This window comes from Petromyzon marinus, chromosome 1, assembly GCF_048934315.1.
Source record: "Petromyzon marinus isolate PM22_M1 ecotype Great Lakes invasive population chromosome 1, UKy_Petmar_22M1.pri1.0, whole genome shotgun sequence".
Taxonomy (NCBI): domain Eukaryota; kingdom Metazoa; phylum Chordata; class Hyperoartia; order Petromyzontiformes; family Petromyzontidae; genus Petromyzon; species Petromyzon marinus.
The window spans coordinates 27,345,831-27,363,336 of NC_133667.1; the positions used below are offsets into that span (position 1 = coordinate 27,345,831).

The window sequence follows — 17,506 nt, forward strand, 5'->3', positions numbered from 1 at the left end:
TGTCGCCTTTCGCTTTTAGTCCCAGGAAGGCAATAATGCATGTCAAAGGGCCACAGAGCAGCACGCCACGACTTCAGATTACACGTCTTAACCTTTAGAGCTCTTAAAAGGTCAAAGAAAGAAAATTATGAAATAAAGGGGATGTGCCGGCTTTTCTCAATTTAGAGGGTGCTGGTAAATGAAAACAGACATAAAAGCAGGAAGAGCACGAAATACTTTTCACAGTTTATTATGGAAACGCTGGAAATATATCCCCCTAAAACGTGGAATAAAACATGCAGCTTGAATTACCTTTGAATTTATATAGTGCATGTGCTCCTTCATTCTTGCAGACATTAAAGAGAAATAACGGAGACTTAGGATGCATTTACGCTGGACATGTATCATATTGCGTTAATACTTTCTGTTAGCCTGCTGTGTGCCGGTTCCCTCCGCTAGACGAAGCTTTGCTCCAAGGTACACGCGCCAGTGCTGTTTTTTTTTTACAGTTCTCATCCATGTGTTTTTCAGCAGTAATATCAGATGTGTTGGGACCAGGGTTATAGAAGAGGGATCTCTTATTTCCTGCCTGATTTATTCTCAGCTTACCACAAACATCCTGCCTTAAAAATAATACACCACAAGACGCACTTTGTATATATATTTTTTACAAGAGATCGTTACTATTTATTTCCTATATTAATCCACAAGCATTCTCTCGTGCGTTACAAACGACTCTAGGTTTTGAGTTGTATCCGGAGTCAGGTGAAACCCCCTCCCTCCACCTCCCCATCTCCTGTACTTTCCACTTTCATGCACGTGCATGTGACTGTGCATGGTTGTGCTCACGCGTGAAAATATACACGAGTCGTTTTGTGCACAGGTAAATGCACGTGTGTGCATAAAATATGCCGCGGAGATTTTATGTTGTGCTTTGTGGCATGAAGCGTTTGGGATTCGCTAACAGTGCCACATTGTGCGTTGTCCCAGTTTGTGCTTCCCAGAGCCCCTCATAAAATTCATAAGCTGCTCAAATATTAACTGCATTTCATCGTTTTGCATATGTCACAAAATAGGCACATAATACCATGTCGAAGGTGCCCATAACATGTACCTGTTAGTATACTTTGCATGAATGCTGTTCATTATTTTCCACTTAGCATCGTTGTTGCGTTGACTGATTTTATATTTACATAATTGCATAAAGTACTCTATTACATATGTGCTAATGAAATTATACCATCTTCCTTGGTGGCTCAGCCAGTGGTGGAGATAGACTCTCCATCGGATGACTGCTGTTGATTTCCCACAAAATGGTATTCACTTTTATCAACCCCAGAGGGGATTATAGATATATCCAGCATTGCATCTCGCGACCTTCAACTGCATAAGTGTGTTTATATTGTGCCTTGGATAATCTGACCAAATTAAATTGTGTTGTCATTGCTCAGTTTATAAATGAATTAAATTACACACAGAGGCTGGTCACCCAATTGTGTTTACAACCCAGTGAAACCTATGGAACACTTACAAATATAAATCTTCATTTTAATGTAAAATACTCTTACAATTGGTAAGGCATCTGTCAAGTTGTGAGGCCATTTTTCCCCCCCTCACTACTTTAACCTGATACCGCCTCTTGAATGTTTCCCTTTCATGCTGTCTCAGCTTTTACAATGTAAGTGCCACTGACAGGAGAGGCATCTATCGGTAAGAACTGACAGGAAACTACTCCATCCGCTTTCGTATATATTAGATCGCTGATGTATTTGTCTCGAACATCGCTGAAGCAACAGCATCCATTTTCCATTTTAATTTGATTGTGCCATTTAGTACTAATCCACACAATGACCAAATCAACTATTTAACGTAAATTAATTGAATAATATACTATCAACCTGAGTTATTAAATAACAACATTTTTTTTTTATGACAAAAAATGTTAGTTTCTAACTGTGCAATTTTCGTGGGGTGTGCAGTACGTGTTTGTATGTTTGTCGAACTTCTTTCGCATCGTACGTAGCCAACCATCCTAATCGGAGGTGCGGGGGAAGGACAACAAACTAAACACAGAAAGCTGTTACGTGAAATAATGCAAGAGCCGAACAGATTTTATTAATGCTTTCATAATTTATTCATTGCTTAGCTGCACACGTTTTCTTTTACATTTTTCACCGCTCATGGATGACGAGGCTTCAGCCTTCCTTCTCTCTCTGCGTATGCCCCATAATCGACGACTAAAGTTTCGATTGGAGCCATTGCATCGTTAAAAGCGCATGCGTGTGTATGTGTGTAGGGTCAAGGCAGGAGAGTTGGAATCCCTGGATACCAAGCCCAAGGTGGCAGACAAGCCCCTCGATCCACCGGCTGGGGCTTCGCCTGCCCACAAGGCCGTCGGCTATGCCCCTCCCATTTATCCCAAACCAGCCATCACACAGAAACCAGCTTCTATTGGTGGCACCGACACCTACCAGAGTTCTGGTAAGCACAATGCCTGCCCACTCCTGCCCTGTAAGCGCAAAGCTGCAAGTGAACACCTGACACTTGAACTTAATTGAGCTGTTAAATGGGAAACAAATTGGAGCAGATTAAGTATGGCCATAGGCGTAACATGCTCGCCAAATGAGTATTTTGCTTCGGGTCTTTGGTTTGATTTCAAGCCTCGGCAAGGAATTTATGCAGGTAATTAACAAAACATGTCCTATGGTTTTCATAAGTTGATGACTCTGAAATGTGCACGTGGTGTGCTTGCTGGAGCTAGCAAATTCATTGTTAATCTGAAAGGGCAGTGATTGTCAAGAGAATGCAATGTTCATAAATTGCACTTTGGAGCGTGTTTATAATGAGACTGTTGTAAAAATGTTTTTTTAAGATGCTACATTACATTGGCAAGAATGATAACATATATTTATTGTAGATAGCATTACATATATATAAGTTTAATTAATAATTCAAAATGTGTCTAACAATACAAATAATACGTAAACATGTTCATGGTAAAAAAAGTAAATGTTACAAACCTGCATAGACACTAGTTTGTGCACACGTATATCTGTGCACCTCGTGTTCATGCACAAACATGTAGGCTTGTCTGCCACCATGTGACAAGGCTTGTGGAGTAAATAAGACTGACGGGGAAGTGTGCTCACATCTGCTCCTGCCCGACTTGCTCAGTGTCTCGGGAGAACGTTCCTACCATCCAAGCCAAGCCGGATCCCCCCCAGCTGGCAACCAAGCCCAGTTTTCCCGTGCAGAAGCCGTTCCAGTCGGTGCCAGCGTCCGTAGCTACAACCCAGCCTTCCGTGAACGGGTCTACTCCGGCACCGTACAAAGCCAACCCTACTCCCTATACCGCCAGGTACCCCCATCCATCTCTGTGAACGTTTACTTATATGCAGTCTAAGTGGTGATGAGCCCTAAAATGTAGTTGTAAAGCTGATAGTGATGGATGGCCCGCAATTTTAATCTAACAGATGTTGATCAATCAACCTTTATTTACAACCAATAGGTGGGAGCCCATTATGATGCAAATATGTTAGGTGAAGGGAGACCTGGTGTAAGTTCAAATATGTCAACCGTATATTGAATATCTTTAAATGACTGTAATCTAATATAATAAATAATACTTACAATAAATGTAGCTGTTTAATGCTGAATAATAACATTACCATTAAACGACTGTTATTTTGACCATAATGAAATTGTTATAATACTCATTGTTTTTTTCGGTAAAGTCACGTATGTAGAAATACAATAAAATTATATTTAAAAAAACAATCACGACGTTTCGATCACAACACAAGCGATCTTCATCAGGTGTCAAGAACAAATCATGGAGGTAAATACAACAAGAAGATGAGAGACGAGAATTCAACAAACCTAAGAAACATGTGAAGCACAACCAGTCAGGCCAACAACACGGTTAGACACTTCCTGGCAGACCACGAATTTCAGAAGAGTGTTAAATTTCGTGTTCAACCTCTGGATTGCACATACCAGCATAGAGTGAACAAATACGAGGTACAAAGTCAGCAGAAATACATATACAGGCCCACCAAGAGGCAAGGAGGGAGGAAAGACGGACAGAGAAGCAAGGTGAGCGAGAGAGAGGGGGCCGGAGGGATGAACCGAAGCCTTAAATAGGAAATCGAGTTGGGGGGAGGGGGCCGGAGAGAGAGGGTGCGGCAGCTGAAATAAGCACATCCTGTTGTGATCGAAACGTCGTGATTGTTTAGTTTTAATATAATTTTATTGTATTTTTACATACGTGACTTTACCGAAAAAACCAATGAGTAATTTTATGCAGTCACGAAACCTTAAATTCTTCGTTATAATACTGTCAATAAACAACTTGGGTGCTGTATTCGGGTTGGCTGTTAGTTGCTTGCATTACTAGTTTGTGTTTGCATGAAATCTTTCAAATTATAATTTTATAAAAGGTATGTTTACTTCCACTTTCCTTTACTGCAAGTCACTGATCCATCCACAAACTCTTTAGGTGTTGAGGAAATTATAAATTTTATCCCAGCTGTGCTTTTTCGGCAAACTGTCAGGATGATGAATTTGTTCTGAACTCTCTGCCGTGACATGATGCTGGGCAGCGTATCACCCCATGTTGGAGGACTGTCTGTTAAACGGATATCTCGCAGAACTTGCTCCGGAAAATTATTCAATTGACCTTTTATCCGCCATGCGAGGGTCCCAGCATAATACTCGCGGAACCAAATTTGTACGTGGCGATTTTCTTTGCAGTTTTTGACCAGGCTGAGACCCATCGTGAGCTCCCCCGCTACACTTTGAGATCCCACCTCCATCAGCGGTGGTCGAAACCCACAGTTTGTACCCAGGATTTCAGTGGTGGTCGAAACCCACAGTTTGTACCCAGGATTTCAGTGGTGGTCCAAACCCACAGTTTGTACCCAGGATTTCAGTGGTGGTCCAAACCCACAGTTTGTACCCAGGATTTCAGTGCTTTGAACTCGTGAGCTTCCTGACCACCTCTGTTGAGAATTTTCAAAATATATTTTGGGATTTCAAAAAAATGCTTTTATAATATGACTGCATGTGGATTGAAAATTCATTTACCAATGTTTTTGCACAATATGGTGTTTTTTTTTGCTTTGCACATCTCTGGCACTTGTGTGCCATTTTAAATTGGTGCATTCTTGTTTTGAGGAATCATACATTTGGACAGCCCTCTCTACATCACTTCAACCAGGTGTTTTGTGTCACTTTGGTTTCAAGAGGTCACAACTAAATCTGTGTGGTGTCTAAATTTAATTTCCTTTGGGATAATCGTCGTTCCCTGATCTAATTAACACACCCTGGTATTTTAACGTAACGTAATTATTTATCTATGCAAGAATTTGATTTTTTTTCAGAACCTTATTTATGTCATGGTGAGGTCATGAGCAATGATATATTTTATCTTTCTGGTTTATTAAAGAAAATTCTTACAGGGAATGAAAAGCATCGCCAGTCAACAGCTGTGTAACATAAACTATTCTATTAGACGATAGTGTTTACAGTGCTTTAAAAAAATTGTAATCAAAAGATTTCCAAATCTTATCCATTAAGGTTATATGTACGGTGGAATTTGCTTTTATATAATGCTCTTTATCCCTGGGTTCCTTGTAATATAACCCAAAAAAGACATTGACCTCTATATAGCTTTAAAATAAGAAATCTCCGACAAATTAGTGTTAATACTTTTTATATACGTAGGCTTTCGTGACCAATGATTCATAATCTGTTTTTACAGTATAGATTACGGTTATAGAATGCCAATGTCCAACTATAACCCTCGAGCACCCAACAGAGCCAATCAAATCAAGTTTGCATGTGGGCAAATATGCCATTTGATTTAGTTTATCAGCCAAAATTAGAACATTGAAAAGCAAACAAAATTTATGACAATTTTTTTCATGCAACACATTGCTGGTGATGACATCCAGTTGTCATCAGGTGGTCGCTTGAGGTCCACTCTCGCGAGTTTTGCTTCCTTTTCAAACATTCCTTCGGTTTTGCCAATAAACCAAATGAACTGGCATACATGCCTATGTGACAACTTGCTTTTTGATTGGCTATGTAGTATCTAATTCAAAATACACTAATTATGAATCAAATATTACGTAAAATATCTTGTCCATAAATGTAATTCCCGATGTGCTTTCCTGATATAATTTGGAAGAGTTCCATTGAGAGATCATGATACAACCAACGATAACCTCTCCCTTGTAATGGTTTTCGACGATTATTAGGAAATACAAAAAGTTCAGCATTCACTCATCTCAATGTGCAAATGGAAGCAATACGGTGTGCACAGTTCCTGTAAACATGAGGGCCCAACACCATTAAAGGCTGGCCTTATAAGTAGTAAGCAGAACTTTTAAATAAATCCTGATGTAAATGGGAAACCAGTGCAGTCTTTAAAGAGCCAGAATAACATGGTTTGAACTACCTGTGTGAGTAAGCACACTTGCTGCAGCATTTGTACATATTTTGTAGGTCACGTACGTAAAGATTTGCCTCTGTCAAGCGAGAACCCATTTTGCCATTGTTACGTCTTAAACGCCGGGACTAACCTCAACGTTGTCCTACAGCAGATTCACGCCCGGCACTGCCAAGCCTTTCCAGCGGAAGTTCGACAGCCCCAAGTTCATACACAACCTGCTTCCCAATGACGCGGACAGCAGTGGGCTCCGGCCCAGCAGCCAGCAGTACGAGCCCGCAAGCATCAACATTACAACGAAACCTCAGGAGCCCCCAAAGCCACAGTTCCAATCCGAGACCATGACTGTTGCCCCCAAAGCCATTCCTGTCAGGTGCGTATCTCTTGCGGTCTCCTTTGGAATAAAGTACTTGCATTTGTTTAATCCAATTAGCTTAAACCAACGAGTGTCGTGCTAGTTGATGATGGCGGTGGTAATCCAGCGATGGTTACTGTATGGATGAGTTACCTGCAAGTGGTCTCTCAGATTTGCTAATTCATCCGAAAATCCGCATCTTTATGCAGATTGGAGGATTCACGTGGAAGTGGTGGTAATAGCTCTCTGGTTTTATCTGGACAGATGATGGCACAGATAACAGGAAACATTTTACGTTAATGTTAATACTACCACGTACCCACAAAATAGCACCTCAAATCACCACGGATAAGATGAGTTTTGCGGTAAAACACAGTTCGGATTTGAATGGTTATTTTTAAATGTGACCCCATCGCAGTTACACTGTTCAAACGTGGTGGACGTGCACATGGGAACTTAAACAGGAGAGTATTTTTATGGAGGGGTGAGGTGGGCTTATCCAGGGGATGAACAAAGTGCTGTATGGCTTGAAGCTGCCCATATGAGGCAGTAAGACAGGTTACTGAAATAACAGTGTGATTTATTTTTGCATTATCCCTTCACATTTGTGCTTTTCCTTGTGTACATTCTTAAGCAGGAACCTTCTGAACATAAGTGAAACTCAGTGTTTCAATTGCGTATACAAATATATGATCGCCATGATATTTAACGGCATGACATTTCTTCTATGAATCTTGCAAAAGTACATGATGTACTGCAAGAAGTCCGAAAGCATGTGCCTATTACTGGTAGGAAACGTAGTGGACTGGAAGCCCAACCGGGATTAATTCACAGGAGGCAGGGGATTAATTGTGTATGTCTGTGGATGTCTGTCCACGTGTATCTGGACACCCGGATAAAATGGGAGGGGTGGGGCTGGGTGGGGAGGGGAGGGGCTGGGGAGGGAGGGAGGGGAGGGTGGGGAGGGGCTGGGTGGGGAGGGTGGGGAGGGGCTGGGTGGGGAGGGTGGGGAGGGGCTGGGTGGGGAGGGTGGGGCTGCGTGGGGAGGGGCTGGTCACCCCGTGGTGGCCTTATAAAACTCAACGTTTAACCTACTCACGCCGGCTTGTGCCCGCCCTCACAGTCGGGCATATTTGTGGAATACACCACGTGGTGGTGCCGCCGTTGACCCTGGCCATTGACCGAGCAATCCAACGTTCCTACCAGCTCCCTCCGCAGGAATGTGTTAAATGGTAATGGAATGCCACACTAAAATTAATAAATCCCACCATTAAACATGTTAGCTTCTGGTATGAAGTACTGTCTTAAGTAATTGTATCTGTATAAAAAATACTCCTTACCTGCGCTCCCTGCGAATTATCTCTCGTAATGAGTAATTTCTGCCGTCAGTAATTTGATATTTGGTTTTTGAGCTGCTGCTGGTAACATTGAGATGAATCACTGCCAATTTATTTTTAACTTGGCAACAATTATATCTAAATTTTCATCGCCCTCATAAGCCAAATACATTTCCACACTCATTAAGTGGTGCCTCGTGTCATGACAGAGAATAGCTCTCAAATGTGACATTGCAGAAATTACTTTTAAAAGTCACTTCAATGAACCTTTTGTTGGTGCTCCATTATATGCCCTGGGTAAGAGTATTGCATGGTAATGGGCAAAAAAATGTGTCTCTCGAACTTGAATAGGCCTAATTAAGCAAAAATCCTGAAATATAAATGTTTTGGTGTGCAAGCAGGCAGAATCAACTGCACTAGAGAGAACCTGGTTTAATCCCAGGTAGCTATCTGGAATTAAATCTACTGTAAATTCTCAGCAACGTTCCCTCCGATTCAAATGTTAGCTCCCCCCGTGCCACCCCCGCCACCAACATTGTTGCTATCGGATGTGTTGTGCTGTGTGTTATTTCGCGTGACGTTCAAGGTTTTGCTCCGATGTGCTGGGAGCTTCGTGTAAGTGCTCCCGGCACGTAGTGCAAAATGTCAGGACATGATGCCGCACAACACGCAATAACCCCCAAATTACATTGGAAAGCTGTGCAACACGGACGCGGAAATCTACCCGCGTCATGTGGCTTCTTCTGACGCCGCTTGTCGCCTCTCGTATCTCAAGTTCCAGTGCCTTGGAGGACGAGAGCCACACGGTGCTGGCGACAGCACGCGGCGTCTTCGACACGCACGGTGGGGTGCTCAGCTCCGTGGAGACGGGCGTGAGCATAATCATCCCAAAGGGAGCCATCCCACCAGCCGTGGAGCAGGAGATTTACTTCAAGGTCTGCAAAGACAACAGCATCCTGCCTCCTCTCGACAAGGAGAAGGGTAAGAAGGTCCAGTGGAGCGTGTGAGTCTGCGAGGTCCAACCCCCTCCCCCCATCCCCCCCGGTTGGTTGCCTGCTGTGCTGTCTGATTCAAGGGAAAAGCTTGGATGTTTTGACCATTATCAAACTATATATTTTTTATGTTACTTCTTTTCATACATTTTTGTAGATGCCCTTTTGTTTGATCAAAAAAATGTATATTTTAACATTTCAAAATATTTAAATACGACATTAATAAATCTAAAGTGTTTATATGTATATGAAATAAATCGCCAAAAAATTATTTTAATGTTTCAACGTTTTTTCCCCCCATGTTTTTCATGCTTGTGAAGTTGTTGGCTGTATGATCATTACTCGTTGTTCTGCGGTGTGCAGGAGAGACCTTGCTGAGCCCTCTTGTGATGTGTGGCCCCCATGGTCTCAAATTCCTTAAGCCAGTGGAACTCCGACTCCCTCACTGTAAGTGCCATTAAACACCGTATGCCTTCTTTGCACTTGTGTGCTGAAAGGAGAGATGCATGTTTAAATCGGCAGCAGCGTCTATGATCAATCCACTGCTGGGCAAAGGCCTTCCAAAGCTGTCACCATCTCCCATGATCCTGCGATGTAATAATCCGTCTTAAGTATTCTCACCTAATAAGTATGTCATTGTTGGAGTCCAGTAATTAATTACAGCAGCAATAAGTATTGTACTTTATTAGCGTTTACGTGTCATATTTGTGTAATGCTGTCAACATTAAAATGTAAACCTTTAGCCATATCTGTTTTTAATTAACCTCTCAGATACAGTGGCTTCAATATATACCAGGTCTTTGTCCAACAGTAGATCGAGTGGAGAATATATATTTCAAAATGCACCACATTTGACATCTGGAATGATATATATGCATATGCAATGCATTTTTTGTTTATGATTGATCTTTTATGAGTAAAATTGTTAACATTGATTTTTCTCTTTATTGCAGGTGAGCCCAGTAACTGGCAGAAGGCCAGTGATCCAAACTACAAGGGAGCAAACTGCGTTTCAGTGCTTATTGACCACTTTTAGCCCCGGGCGGCAATCTTATCTTTCCTATTCTTGCAAATTACTTAGATAGTACATTGTACATTCTAGCTCGACATCTTAAAAATGCTAAATTCACTTTAACGGCTCGCAACACTGTGTAACAGATGATTTATCCTCCAACAATTGTATACGTAGTCCTCGCCAGAATTAAGTCTTAACAATGCCTAAATGGCCACTTAGATGTAAGAAAATTCTCGAAAATACTTTATTGACGTACTTTGCCATTAATAGCAGTAAGCATTTTCCAGAGTTGCTGAGGCCCAGGTTTAAGGGTGCTTACTTGCCTTTAAGGGCAGGGTCCTAATGGAAAATAGTAACTTCAGCCAAAATGATGCAGCCAACTTTCAGGGATACGGCTGTGAAAAATCCGCCACAAACCCAAGACCTTAACGTGCCTCTGCTACTGTGATAGGGGGGGGGGGGTGACACTGAAAGTCGATGTGGAATCCTGGGTGTGTGTGTGTAACTGTGTGTGTGTGTGTGAGACGGTGCCGTGTGTGTGTGTAACTGTGTCGTGTGTGTGTAACTGTGTCGTGTGTAACTGTGAGTGTGTGTGTGTAACTGTGCGTTTACTGGTTATGAGTCACTTACAAAGAAAGATTAGGCGTAAATATTTTCCCACCAACGGGGTTTATTTTGCATTTGTCTGACATAATTAGTGTAGGGTTGACATGCTTGGGTACATTATATTGTTTAATATACCCATCACAACTACTGAACTTTTCCCCCAATTTATGACCAAAATGCCTTGGTTCCTTAAGTGTCTGTTGCTTTTGTAATAATATTTTGATGTGTATTGTTTTGCTACAGAGGATTATTTTCGGAATTTTCTGGTATTAAGATACAAACATGTATATTTTTCTCATTTACTGTTGGTGACTTGGTGAATTTCTAGTCTTTAAGTGAGCACAGCTGTTTTGACACATGATTGATCTTAAATGATTAAATTGTACTTTGCCTGAAAGAGAAAAAAGATGATTTTTTTTAAATATACGATATATCTTCTCACCTGCAATCTGTAAATGTATATTTACTTTGTTCCCTTAAATGAAAGTGTAAACTACATTGTACGTTTTTTTTAGTATATTCTGCTACAGTTCAACATGTGCGGTTTCCAAAGAGGCCTCTGCCATCAGCTTCACATCCATTTGTTTTCCAACAAAAAAATTTTTGTACGAGTTTCTTTTCATAAAGCTATCAAGTTATTTTAGAAAACAGTAGTCTAAATACATATTCCAATCTCATATGAGTAAGAGCGGGGGTTTTTGATTCGTGATTTGGGGCTGTCGAAATGAACATGAGTAAATTTAACAAAACTTACATTTTACAACACTTATATGAAATCCATTATCCTGTTCAAATATTGTTAGTTCCTTCAGTAATGTATGCAAATTACTTTATTCGCTTGCTACTTTTAGTCAAGTAGTCACTGTTAATACCAATTAGATTTCTGTTAAGTTTTTATTAACCCAATAAACTTTGTATATTAAAATAAACATTCATGCCATTCGTGGTTTTATTAAAAAGCTCCGTGTGCGTTCATTTAACATTAACCTGAATCTTTTTTGCAGAAGGTTCAATAAAGTTGATTTATAAGCATGAAATGGGAATGCAAGAGGGTTTCACACTTCTGCTCTCCAATATATCAACTAGTGTCAACGCAATACTGATGGATGCCATTGGATGTTGCTGTATAACCTATAGGGGGGGGGGGGGGTGAGTTTGAGAGTGAAAAATGGCCCAAGTGCAACTGGAATGGCTCAATCCAACAAAAATAACAAGTGGCTCTACAAAGTAAACTATCGTCAAGTCAATCCACTGCTTGCATGAGGTCCTCCCCACATGATGCGGCCTGTGGGGTCATATTCGACCATACTTCACCCCGCTGGTCAGCGTGTTTTGGTAAATGTCCGGAAGCATACCAGTACAGTACAATGGATTTTTTTCTGCGCTCTCCATCACGTAGTCCCAATCAAAACCTAACTTTATTTGTGTTTTGCATTACCGATTATATTCTAAAGCGGTTCCATAGTTTCACCCCTTTACTCGTGCTTGCACATGTCGATACCGTCTTGATAGAACACTAGCTACTGTGTGTATATTATTCAGGTGGCTCCCCGCAGGCACGTCTGTTTCCCCTTGATTATATGGCAATGCCGAGATGGCACAAGTGTGGCTTTATATTGAAGGGTGATGAATGTTTGTGCTTCATTGTTACGCAGTGGAATGGAAGCACCTCGGTTAATGTGGCATGATAATGCTAGGTGAGAATTGAGACGGGTCTGCTTTTTCAGAGCTCATTTGAGTCATCAAAATGACATCTATGTAAGGCAATTGCCTAACATCTTTCTAAAGTTATAAAAATATAATTCCTCGCTGCATAAAGCGATGTTAAATATAGGATCATTTTGATATAATCGCACCCTTGGGGATCAAACGCCATGTGTTCTCATCAGAAATGTGCTTCTATCAGAAGTGTTCCTCAGTGTAATGTGTTGCTTTAATAAGGTGTGCTTTTATGTACGGAAACACATTTTTGTACAGTGTATTGATATTCATCTCCACCTATGCCAACATACTTCAGATACAAGAGCAAGTCCATGAACTCTGGCCTCGTTTTCGTTTGCAGCAGCAGCAGCAGCATACCGTCCGTACTTGAAATGATAACCGAAGGCAAGCTCTGGGTTCCGTCATCACAGTCGGGACCACGAACACGTGACTCGCAATCGTATGGCTTCAGGTGTCGATCTACTCGCCTTGCACAACTGGGCTCAGACTTCCAAGTCGCCGTCGGCCAATAGCTAAAAACGTTGGAAACGATTCGCGTCTCACTCCCCTCCAACGTGTTTACAAGGGGCAGGCGAGTATTGTGCCGTTCCCGGCCCCCACAGGGCTGTACATTCTTATACTTTTTTTTATTGTACAGTTCCATTTCATAGTTCCATTTATTTGGTATAGCCCTGTGAGCCATTCGGCTCTTGAATCGGGTGCAACCGCAACAAACAAAACATGAACAAGAAAACATGTGACTGTGCAAACAGAAAATCCAGGAAAAAAAACATCAAAATATTCCTGAAATAGCACCGTACACCAACGCTGTGTGCAAAAAAAAACCCAGTGGGATGCAAGTCAAACAACAACCACAAGACAACTAAGATTAAGGCCGTCAGTCTAACTCCGTACTACAATGAAAAAACATGGCCAAACCAAAAAACGTTTTCGAAATCACCAAAATAAAGCCATAAATGCAATGTAACAGTGATCATAGGGACTGACCGAATTTTTAACACTAAACTACGTAAATAACATGTAACACCAAACCCTAGAGCCATAGCTGGCTGCATGAGTCACTCCACAACAACAGGAGCATCAGTCCTCCACTTACGACCATTCGACTTACGAACTTTCAGAGATGCGCACAAACCTGTCCCTATGTCCAGTAGCCTGTTCGGACAGAGACGCAGTCATAAGTTCGACCGCCGCGCAATCGATGGCGGTGGTGGCGTCTACATCTGCAGAACATGAATAAGCAGTGGCATCCGCAGGAGGTGATACACTTTTTAAAGCCGTACAACGTGTTTGGAATCGACAGCAGTAAAGTTGGACTTACGAACAGACAGTTGGGGCAATACCTGACTGGCTGAAGGATTGACGATGTCACCGTTGTGGATACATGCCCAGAAATGGGCAGCAGCAATAGGACAGCAAGACAAACATAACCAAATTATACTAAACACAATGTAACCAAATTAACTTGATCATGGGAGCAGCTGATGCAAGCAAGAAATTGAGAGTGAAATTCATGTTCTTAAACTTGACGTTGGAACAAAATTTGTGCCGATGTGGGTTTAAGTGGTGTCCATAAGACCAAAATAAATGTACAAATTTAAATGTTTTTTTTTTAAAGATTCAACTCTCTGCAAGGGGCGATTTTTTTTTACTGAAATGTCAACACCCACCAATAGAGCTCAGTCACGTTTTTAATGCAAAGTATAGGATGGCATTATGTTTTAGGATATAAAGCGACAGTAGCCACAGTGGGTCCGGAACGCTTTTCCGGGACTTATTTTGACAGGCCGCAACATCGATCCTTGTTATTTTGCCCTCATACCGATGAACCTCAGTTTATTAACACGTAGCAGGCTTTCGCGACCAATATCATCCACAAGAGGTTTTTGGGTTAGATCGCGTAAATGTATAAATGTGTCGTTAAACCCGCCACCACCCGACACTAGTACAGCCACACCGGTGTGTTGGAGAGCAAAACGACAACATTTACAATCGACGTTTCGTCAGTAATTGCAACTTGCTTCATCAGACAACAGATAGATTCATGGAGAAATCCTCCCGTTTCGTTCCTTAAATCGAGGGAGAGATGTGATGACGTCATTTGTGTCTCCTTGCTGTACTAGTAACGAATTGGCACGTTCTGTTTACGTGACAAACCTTACTAATTGGCTTTGTCGGGTGGTGGCGGGTTTAACGACACTTGTTTAATATGATTGTATAAACCTGCTTAATATGTATTCTTGGTTCTTTCGGTAAAGTCACGTAGAAGGGAAACAATAAAATAATAAAAATATAAAACATTGTTTTATATATAAAACATTGTTTTATATTTTGTTTCCCTTCTACGTGGTGACTTTACCGAAAGAACCAAGAATATGAATCCCTGCAGTTACGAAAGCTTTAAATCAAAATCTGCTTAATATGGTTAGAGGAATGAGGTAAAATGATATAAGAATATTATGGATAGGCTAACTCTCGTGGTAGTGCCTTCGTCTAAAGTCTATTCCAACTTTTGAGTCGGACCTTAATCCTTCATGAGCGTTACATAGTTGGATACATAGCTTTAGTTACCTTTCTTATTTTAACATCTGCCAACCCAGCAGCATTTGTTTAATAATCTTGGAGTTTGCTGATAAATCTCTGGACGCTAGAAAACCGTTCAGAGTTCGCTTGCTTAAACAAAGGTTGCTGGATAATATTTGTCTTCAAAGCCACGTGTCTATTTAACACTGATTATAGTTCATTAGAGCACAGACCAATTTAGTTACTTAAAAAAAAGGATGTCTCGCTCAAATGAGCATCGAAGCAGTGCTCGTCTGTTTAACAGTCCTTGGTGGAAATTCCGCATTCCAATATGGCATGGGGCAATGTGTCTATAGGATAAGCACAGTTGAATTGCCCACAAAGTGGGACTTTATCAACACGCAGCCAGGACTTGAACTCGCACGCTGACCAATTGTGATCTGCCGACTCTACCGCTGAGCCACTCGGCCGTTTTGTCACAAACCGGTAAGGGGCCGTCCATAAATGACGTCACGCGATTTTGGACGATTTTTGACCCCCCCCCTCGTCACACGGCGTCACAAAAAGTCAGACCCCCCCCCCTAAAATATGACGTCACAAAACTCTGCCCCCCCCCCCCCCCAAATAAAACATGCTTCAAATCGCTTTAAACTATTGTCATTGTAGCGCGTATTTAATGTGCCGCTGCACTCTGATGTTGTAGGAAAAAACATTTATTAAAAAGTCTATTTAATTCAGTAGAACGTGTTGTCGATATTTACTTAAAGTTGCGCATTTTGATGTGAGGTCACATTTCTCACCCCCCCCCCCCTCGTCACACATCGTCACAAATGTCTGACCCCGCCCCCCCTATGTGAGTGACGTCATTTATGGACGGCCCCTAACATCAACAAAATGGGCCTTAAAATAAAGAAGTCTGCGATTAGCCCTGTATCGTTAAAATGCTTTGTAATGCTCAAACTCCTTGTAGTACTTTTTGTGACGGATCTGTTGTTAGACGATCCGCATCACGTTCTCATGCAATTCAGGCAAAGAGCGTGGAAAAGTGAACCGCTTTCCAAAAGTATTCCACCCACCCCTCTGACCCCCCCCCGTAGATAATGCTCTCACTTTGTTACAAAACACTCTTGGCAATGTCAGACTCTAGGGCTCGGCGCTTGATGTGACAGGGTTCTAATTTTTTGAAACAGGTTTAAAGGACATCGTGGGAGCCGACTTTCATTCACTGAACCAGAATGGGAGGTGGATCATTCTTGGCTGCTTTACAATTTATGTTCACGTGCGGCCTGGAGCTTCAGCCTTGATTTTATTCTTGACGAGTGACAAAGTTACGTAACACATGCCACTCTTTCAACATTGAAGGAATGTTGCCCTCTGCTGGCCTGATAGAGTTTACCAATGGAAGATGCTTAACTTGTCAACAACGCTGCCTTAAAAGCAAACGTGTAATAGGCGACATTCCCGGGCAATCGGCCCTTTTTCATAGCACATAATCGCCCAAAACGTTATTTAATATTCTCAAGGCAATGCTACTGACAAATGTGTTGCTTTTTGGTTATTTGAGCGTGTGCTCTACGAACATAGTATCACCAAATAGTTTGTTCAACGTATGCTCAGATTTACTGTAGTCTGGAATCTGGATCGTGTTGGGATGGGTGACCACCAGTGTCTCACTCGGTATTTCCGGAATGCTGATAGAGTTCAATGTACGGCATTAAGTAGAAATCACATTGTACCTTGTTTTTGTAATCCTATAAGGGGCGGTCCATAAATGACGTCACGCGATTTTGGATGATTTTTTACCCCCCCCCCTCGTCACACGGCGTCACAAAAAGTCAGACCCACCTCAAATATGACGTCACAAAGCTCTGCTCCCCCCCCCCCCTTAAAAAAAACAACCATATTTACATTTTGAAAATAAAACATGCTTCAAATCACTTTAAACTATTGTCATTGTAGTGCGTATTTAATGTGGCGCTGCACTCTGATGTTGTAGGAGAAAACACGTATTAAAAAGGAGGCATTGGAAAGCTTAAATTTAGCATAAAATTCACTTGAAAATATTCAACGTCTAACTAAAACTGCAGATGTTCAGAATATTATATTGCAATTATCTTATAATTATAAAATATTAAAAGTAATTATAACTATAAAAAAATACTTGAAACTTCGTAGCAGAACGAAGCAAAATGGAGAGTATTATTATAACAATCACATATTCCACAGAATGAAAAGCCCTGGTAGATTAATTAAAATAAAAAGGTTTAATAATCATTCAAAATATATGCTTCTCCATTATCCCATGGAGAAGCAAAATGCTTCTTCATGGAATAAATAAAAGGTGACCTTAGTAAATTTAAATAATCAAATAGTTAATAATGAAAATTAATACAAATTAGTGTTGTTATAACAATCCTATATAGAATTTCGATTTAAAGCTTTCGTGACTGCAGGGAATCATATTCTTGGTTCTTTCGGAAAAGTCACGTAGAAGGGAAATAATGAAATAACACAAATAAAACAATT

The 17,506-nt window shown here is 41.1% G+C and overlaps 1 protein-coding gene across 5 annotated transcripts in view; it reads left to right on the forward strand.

Moving 5' to 3' along the window:
- Positions 1-11,664, forward strand: part of LOC116939131 (tight junction protein 1-like) — a 74,822-nt gene extending 63,158 nt beyond the window's left edge. For 4 of the 5 annotated variants that reach the window (XM_076066444.1, XM_076066440.1, XM_032947175.2 and 1 more), the window contains 6 exons: positions 2,276-2,460; positions 3,154-3,337; positions 6,582-6,803; positions 8,898-9,103; positions 9,478-9,561; positions 10,068-11,664. In XM_076066444.1, the coding sequence (XP_075922559.1) occupies positions 2,276-2,460; positions 3,154-3,337; positions 6,582-6,803; positions 8,898-9,103; positions 9,478-9,561; positions 10,068-10,150 (964 nt within the window). In that variant the 3' untranslated portion in view covers positions 10,151-11,664. The remainder of the gene's footprint in view (positions 1-2,275; positions 2,461-3,153; positions 3,338-6,581; positions 6,804-8,897; positions 9,104-9,477; positions 9,562-10,067) is intronic. The other variant, XM_076066434.1, reaches the window with a different exon arrangement.
- Positions 11,665-17,506: the final 5,842 nt, after the last annotated feature.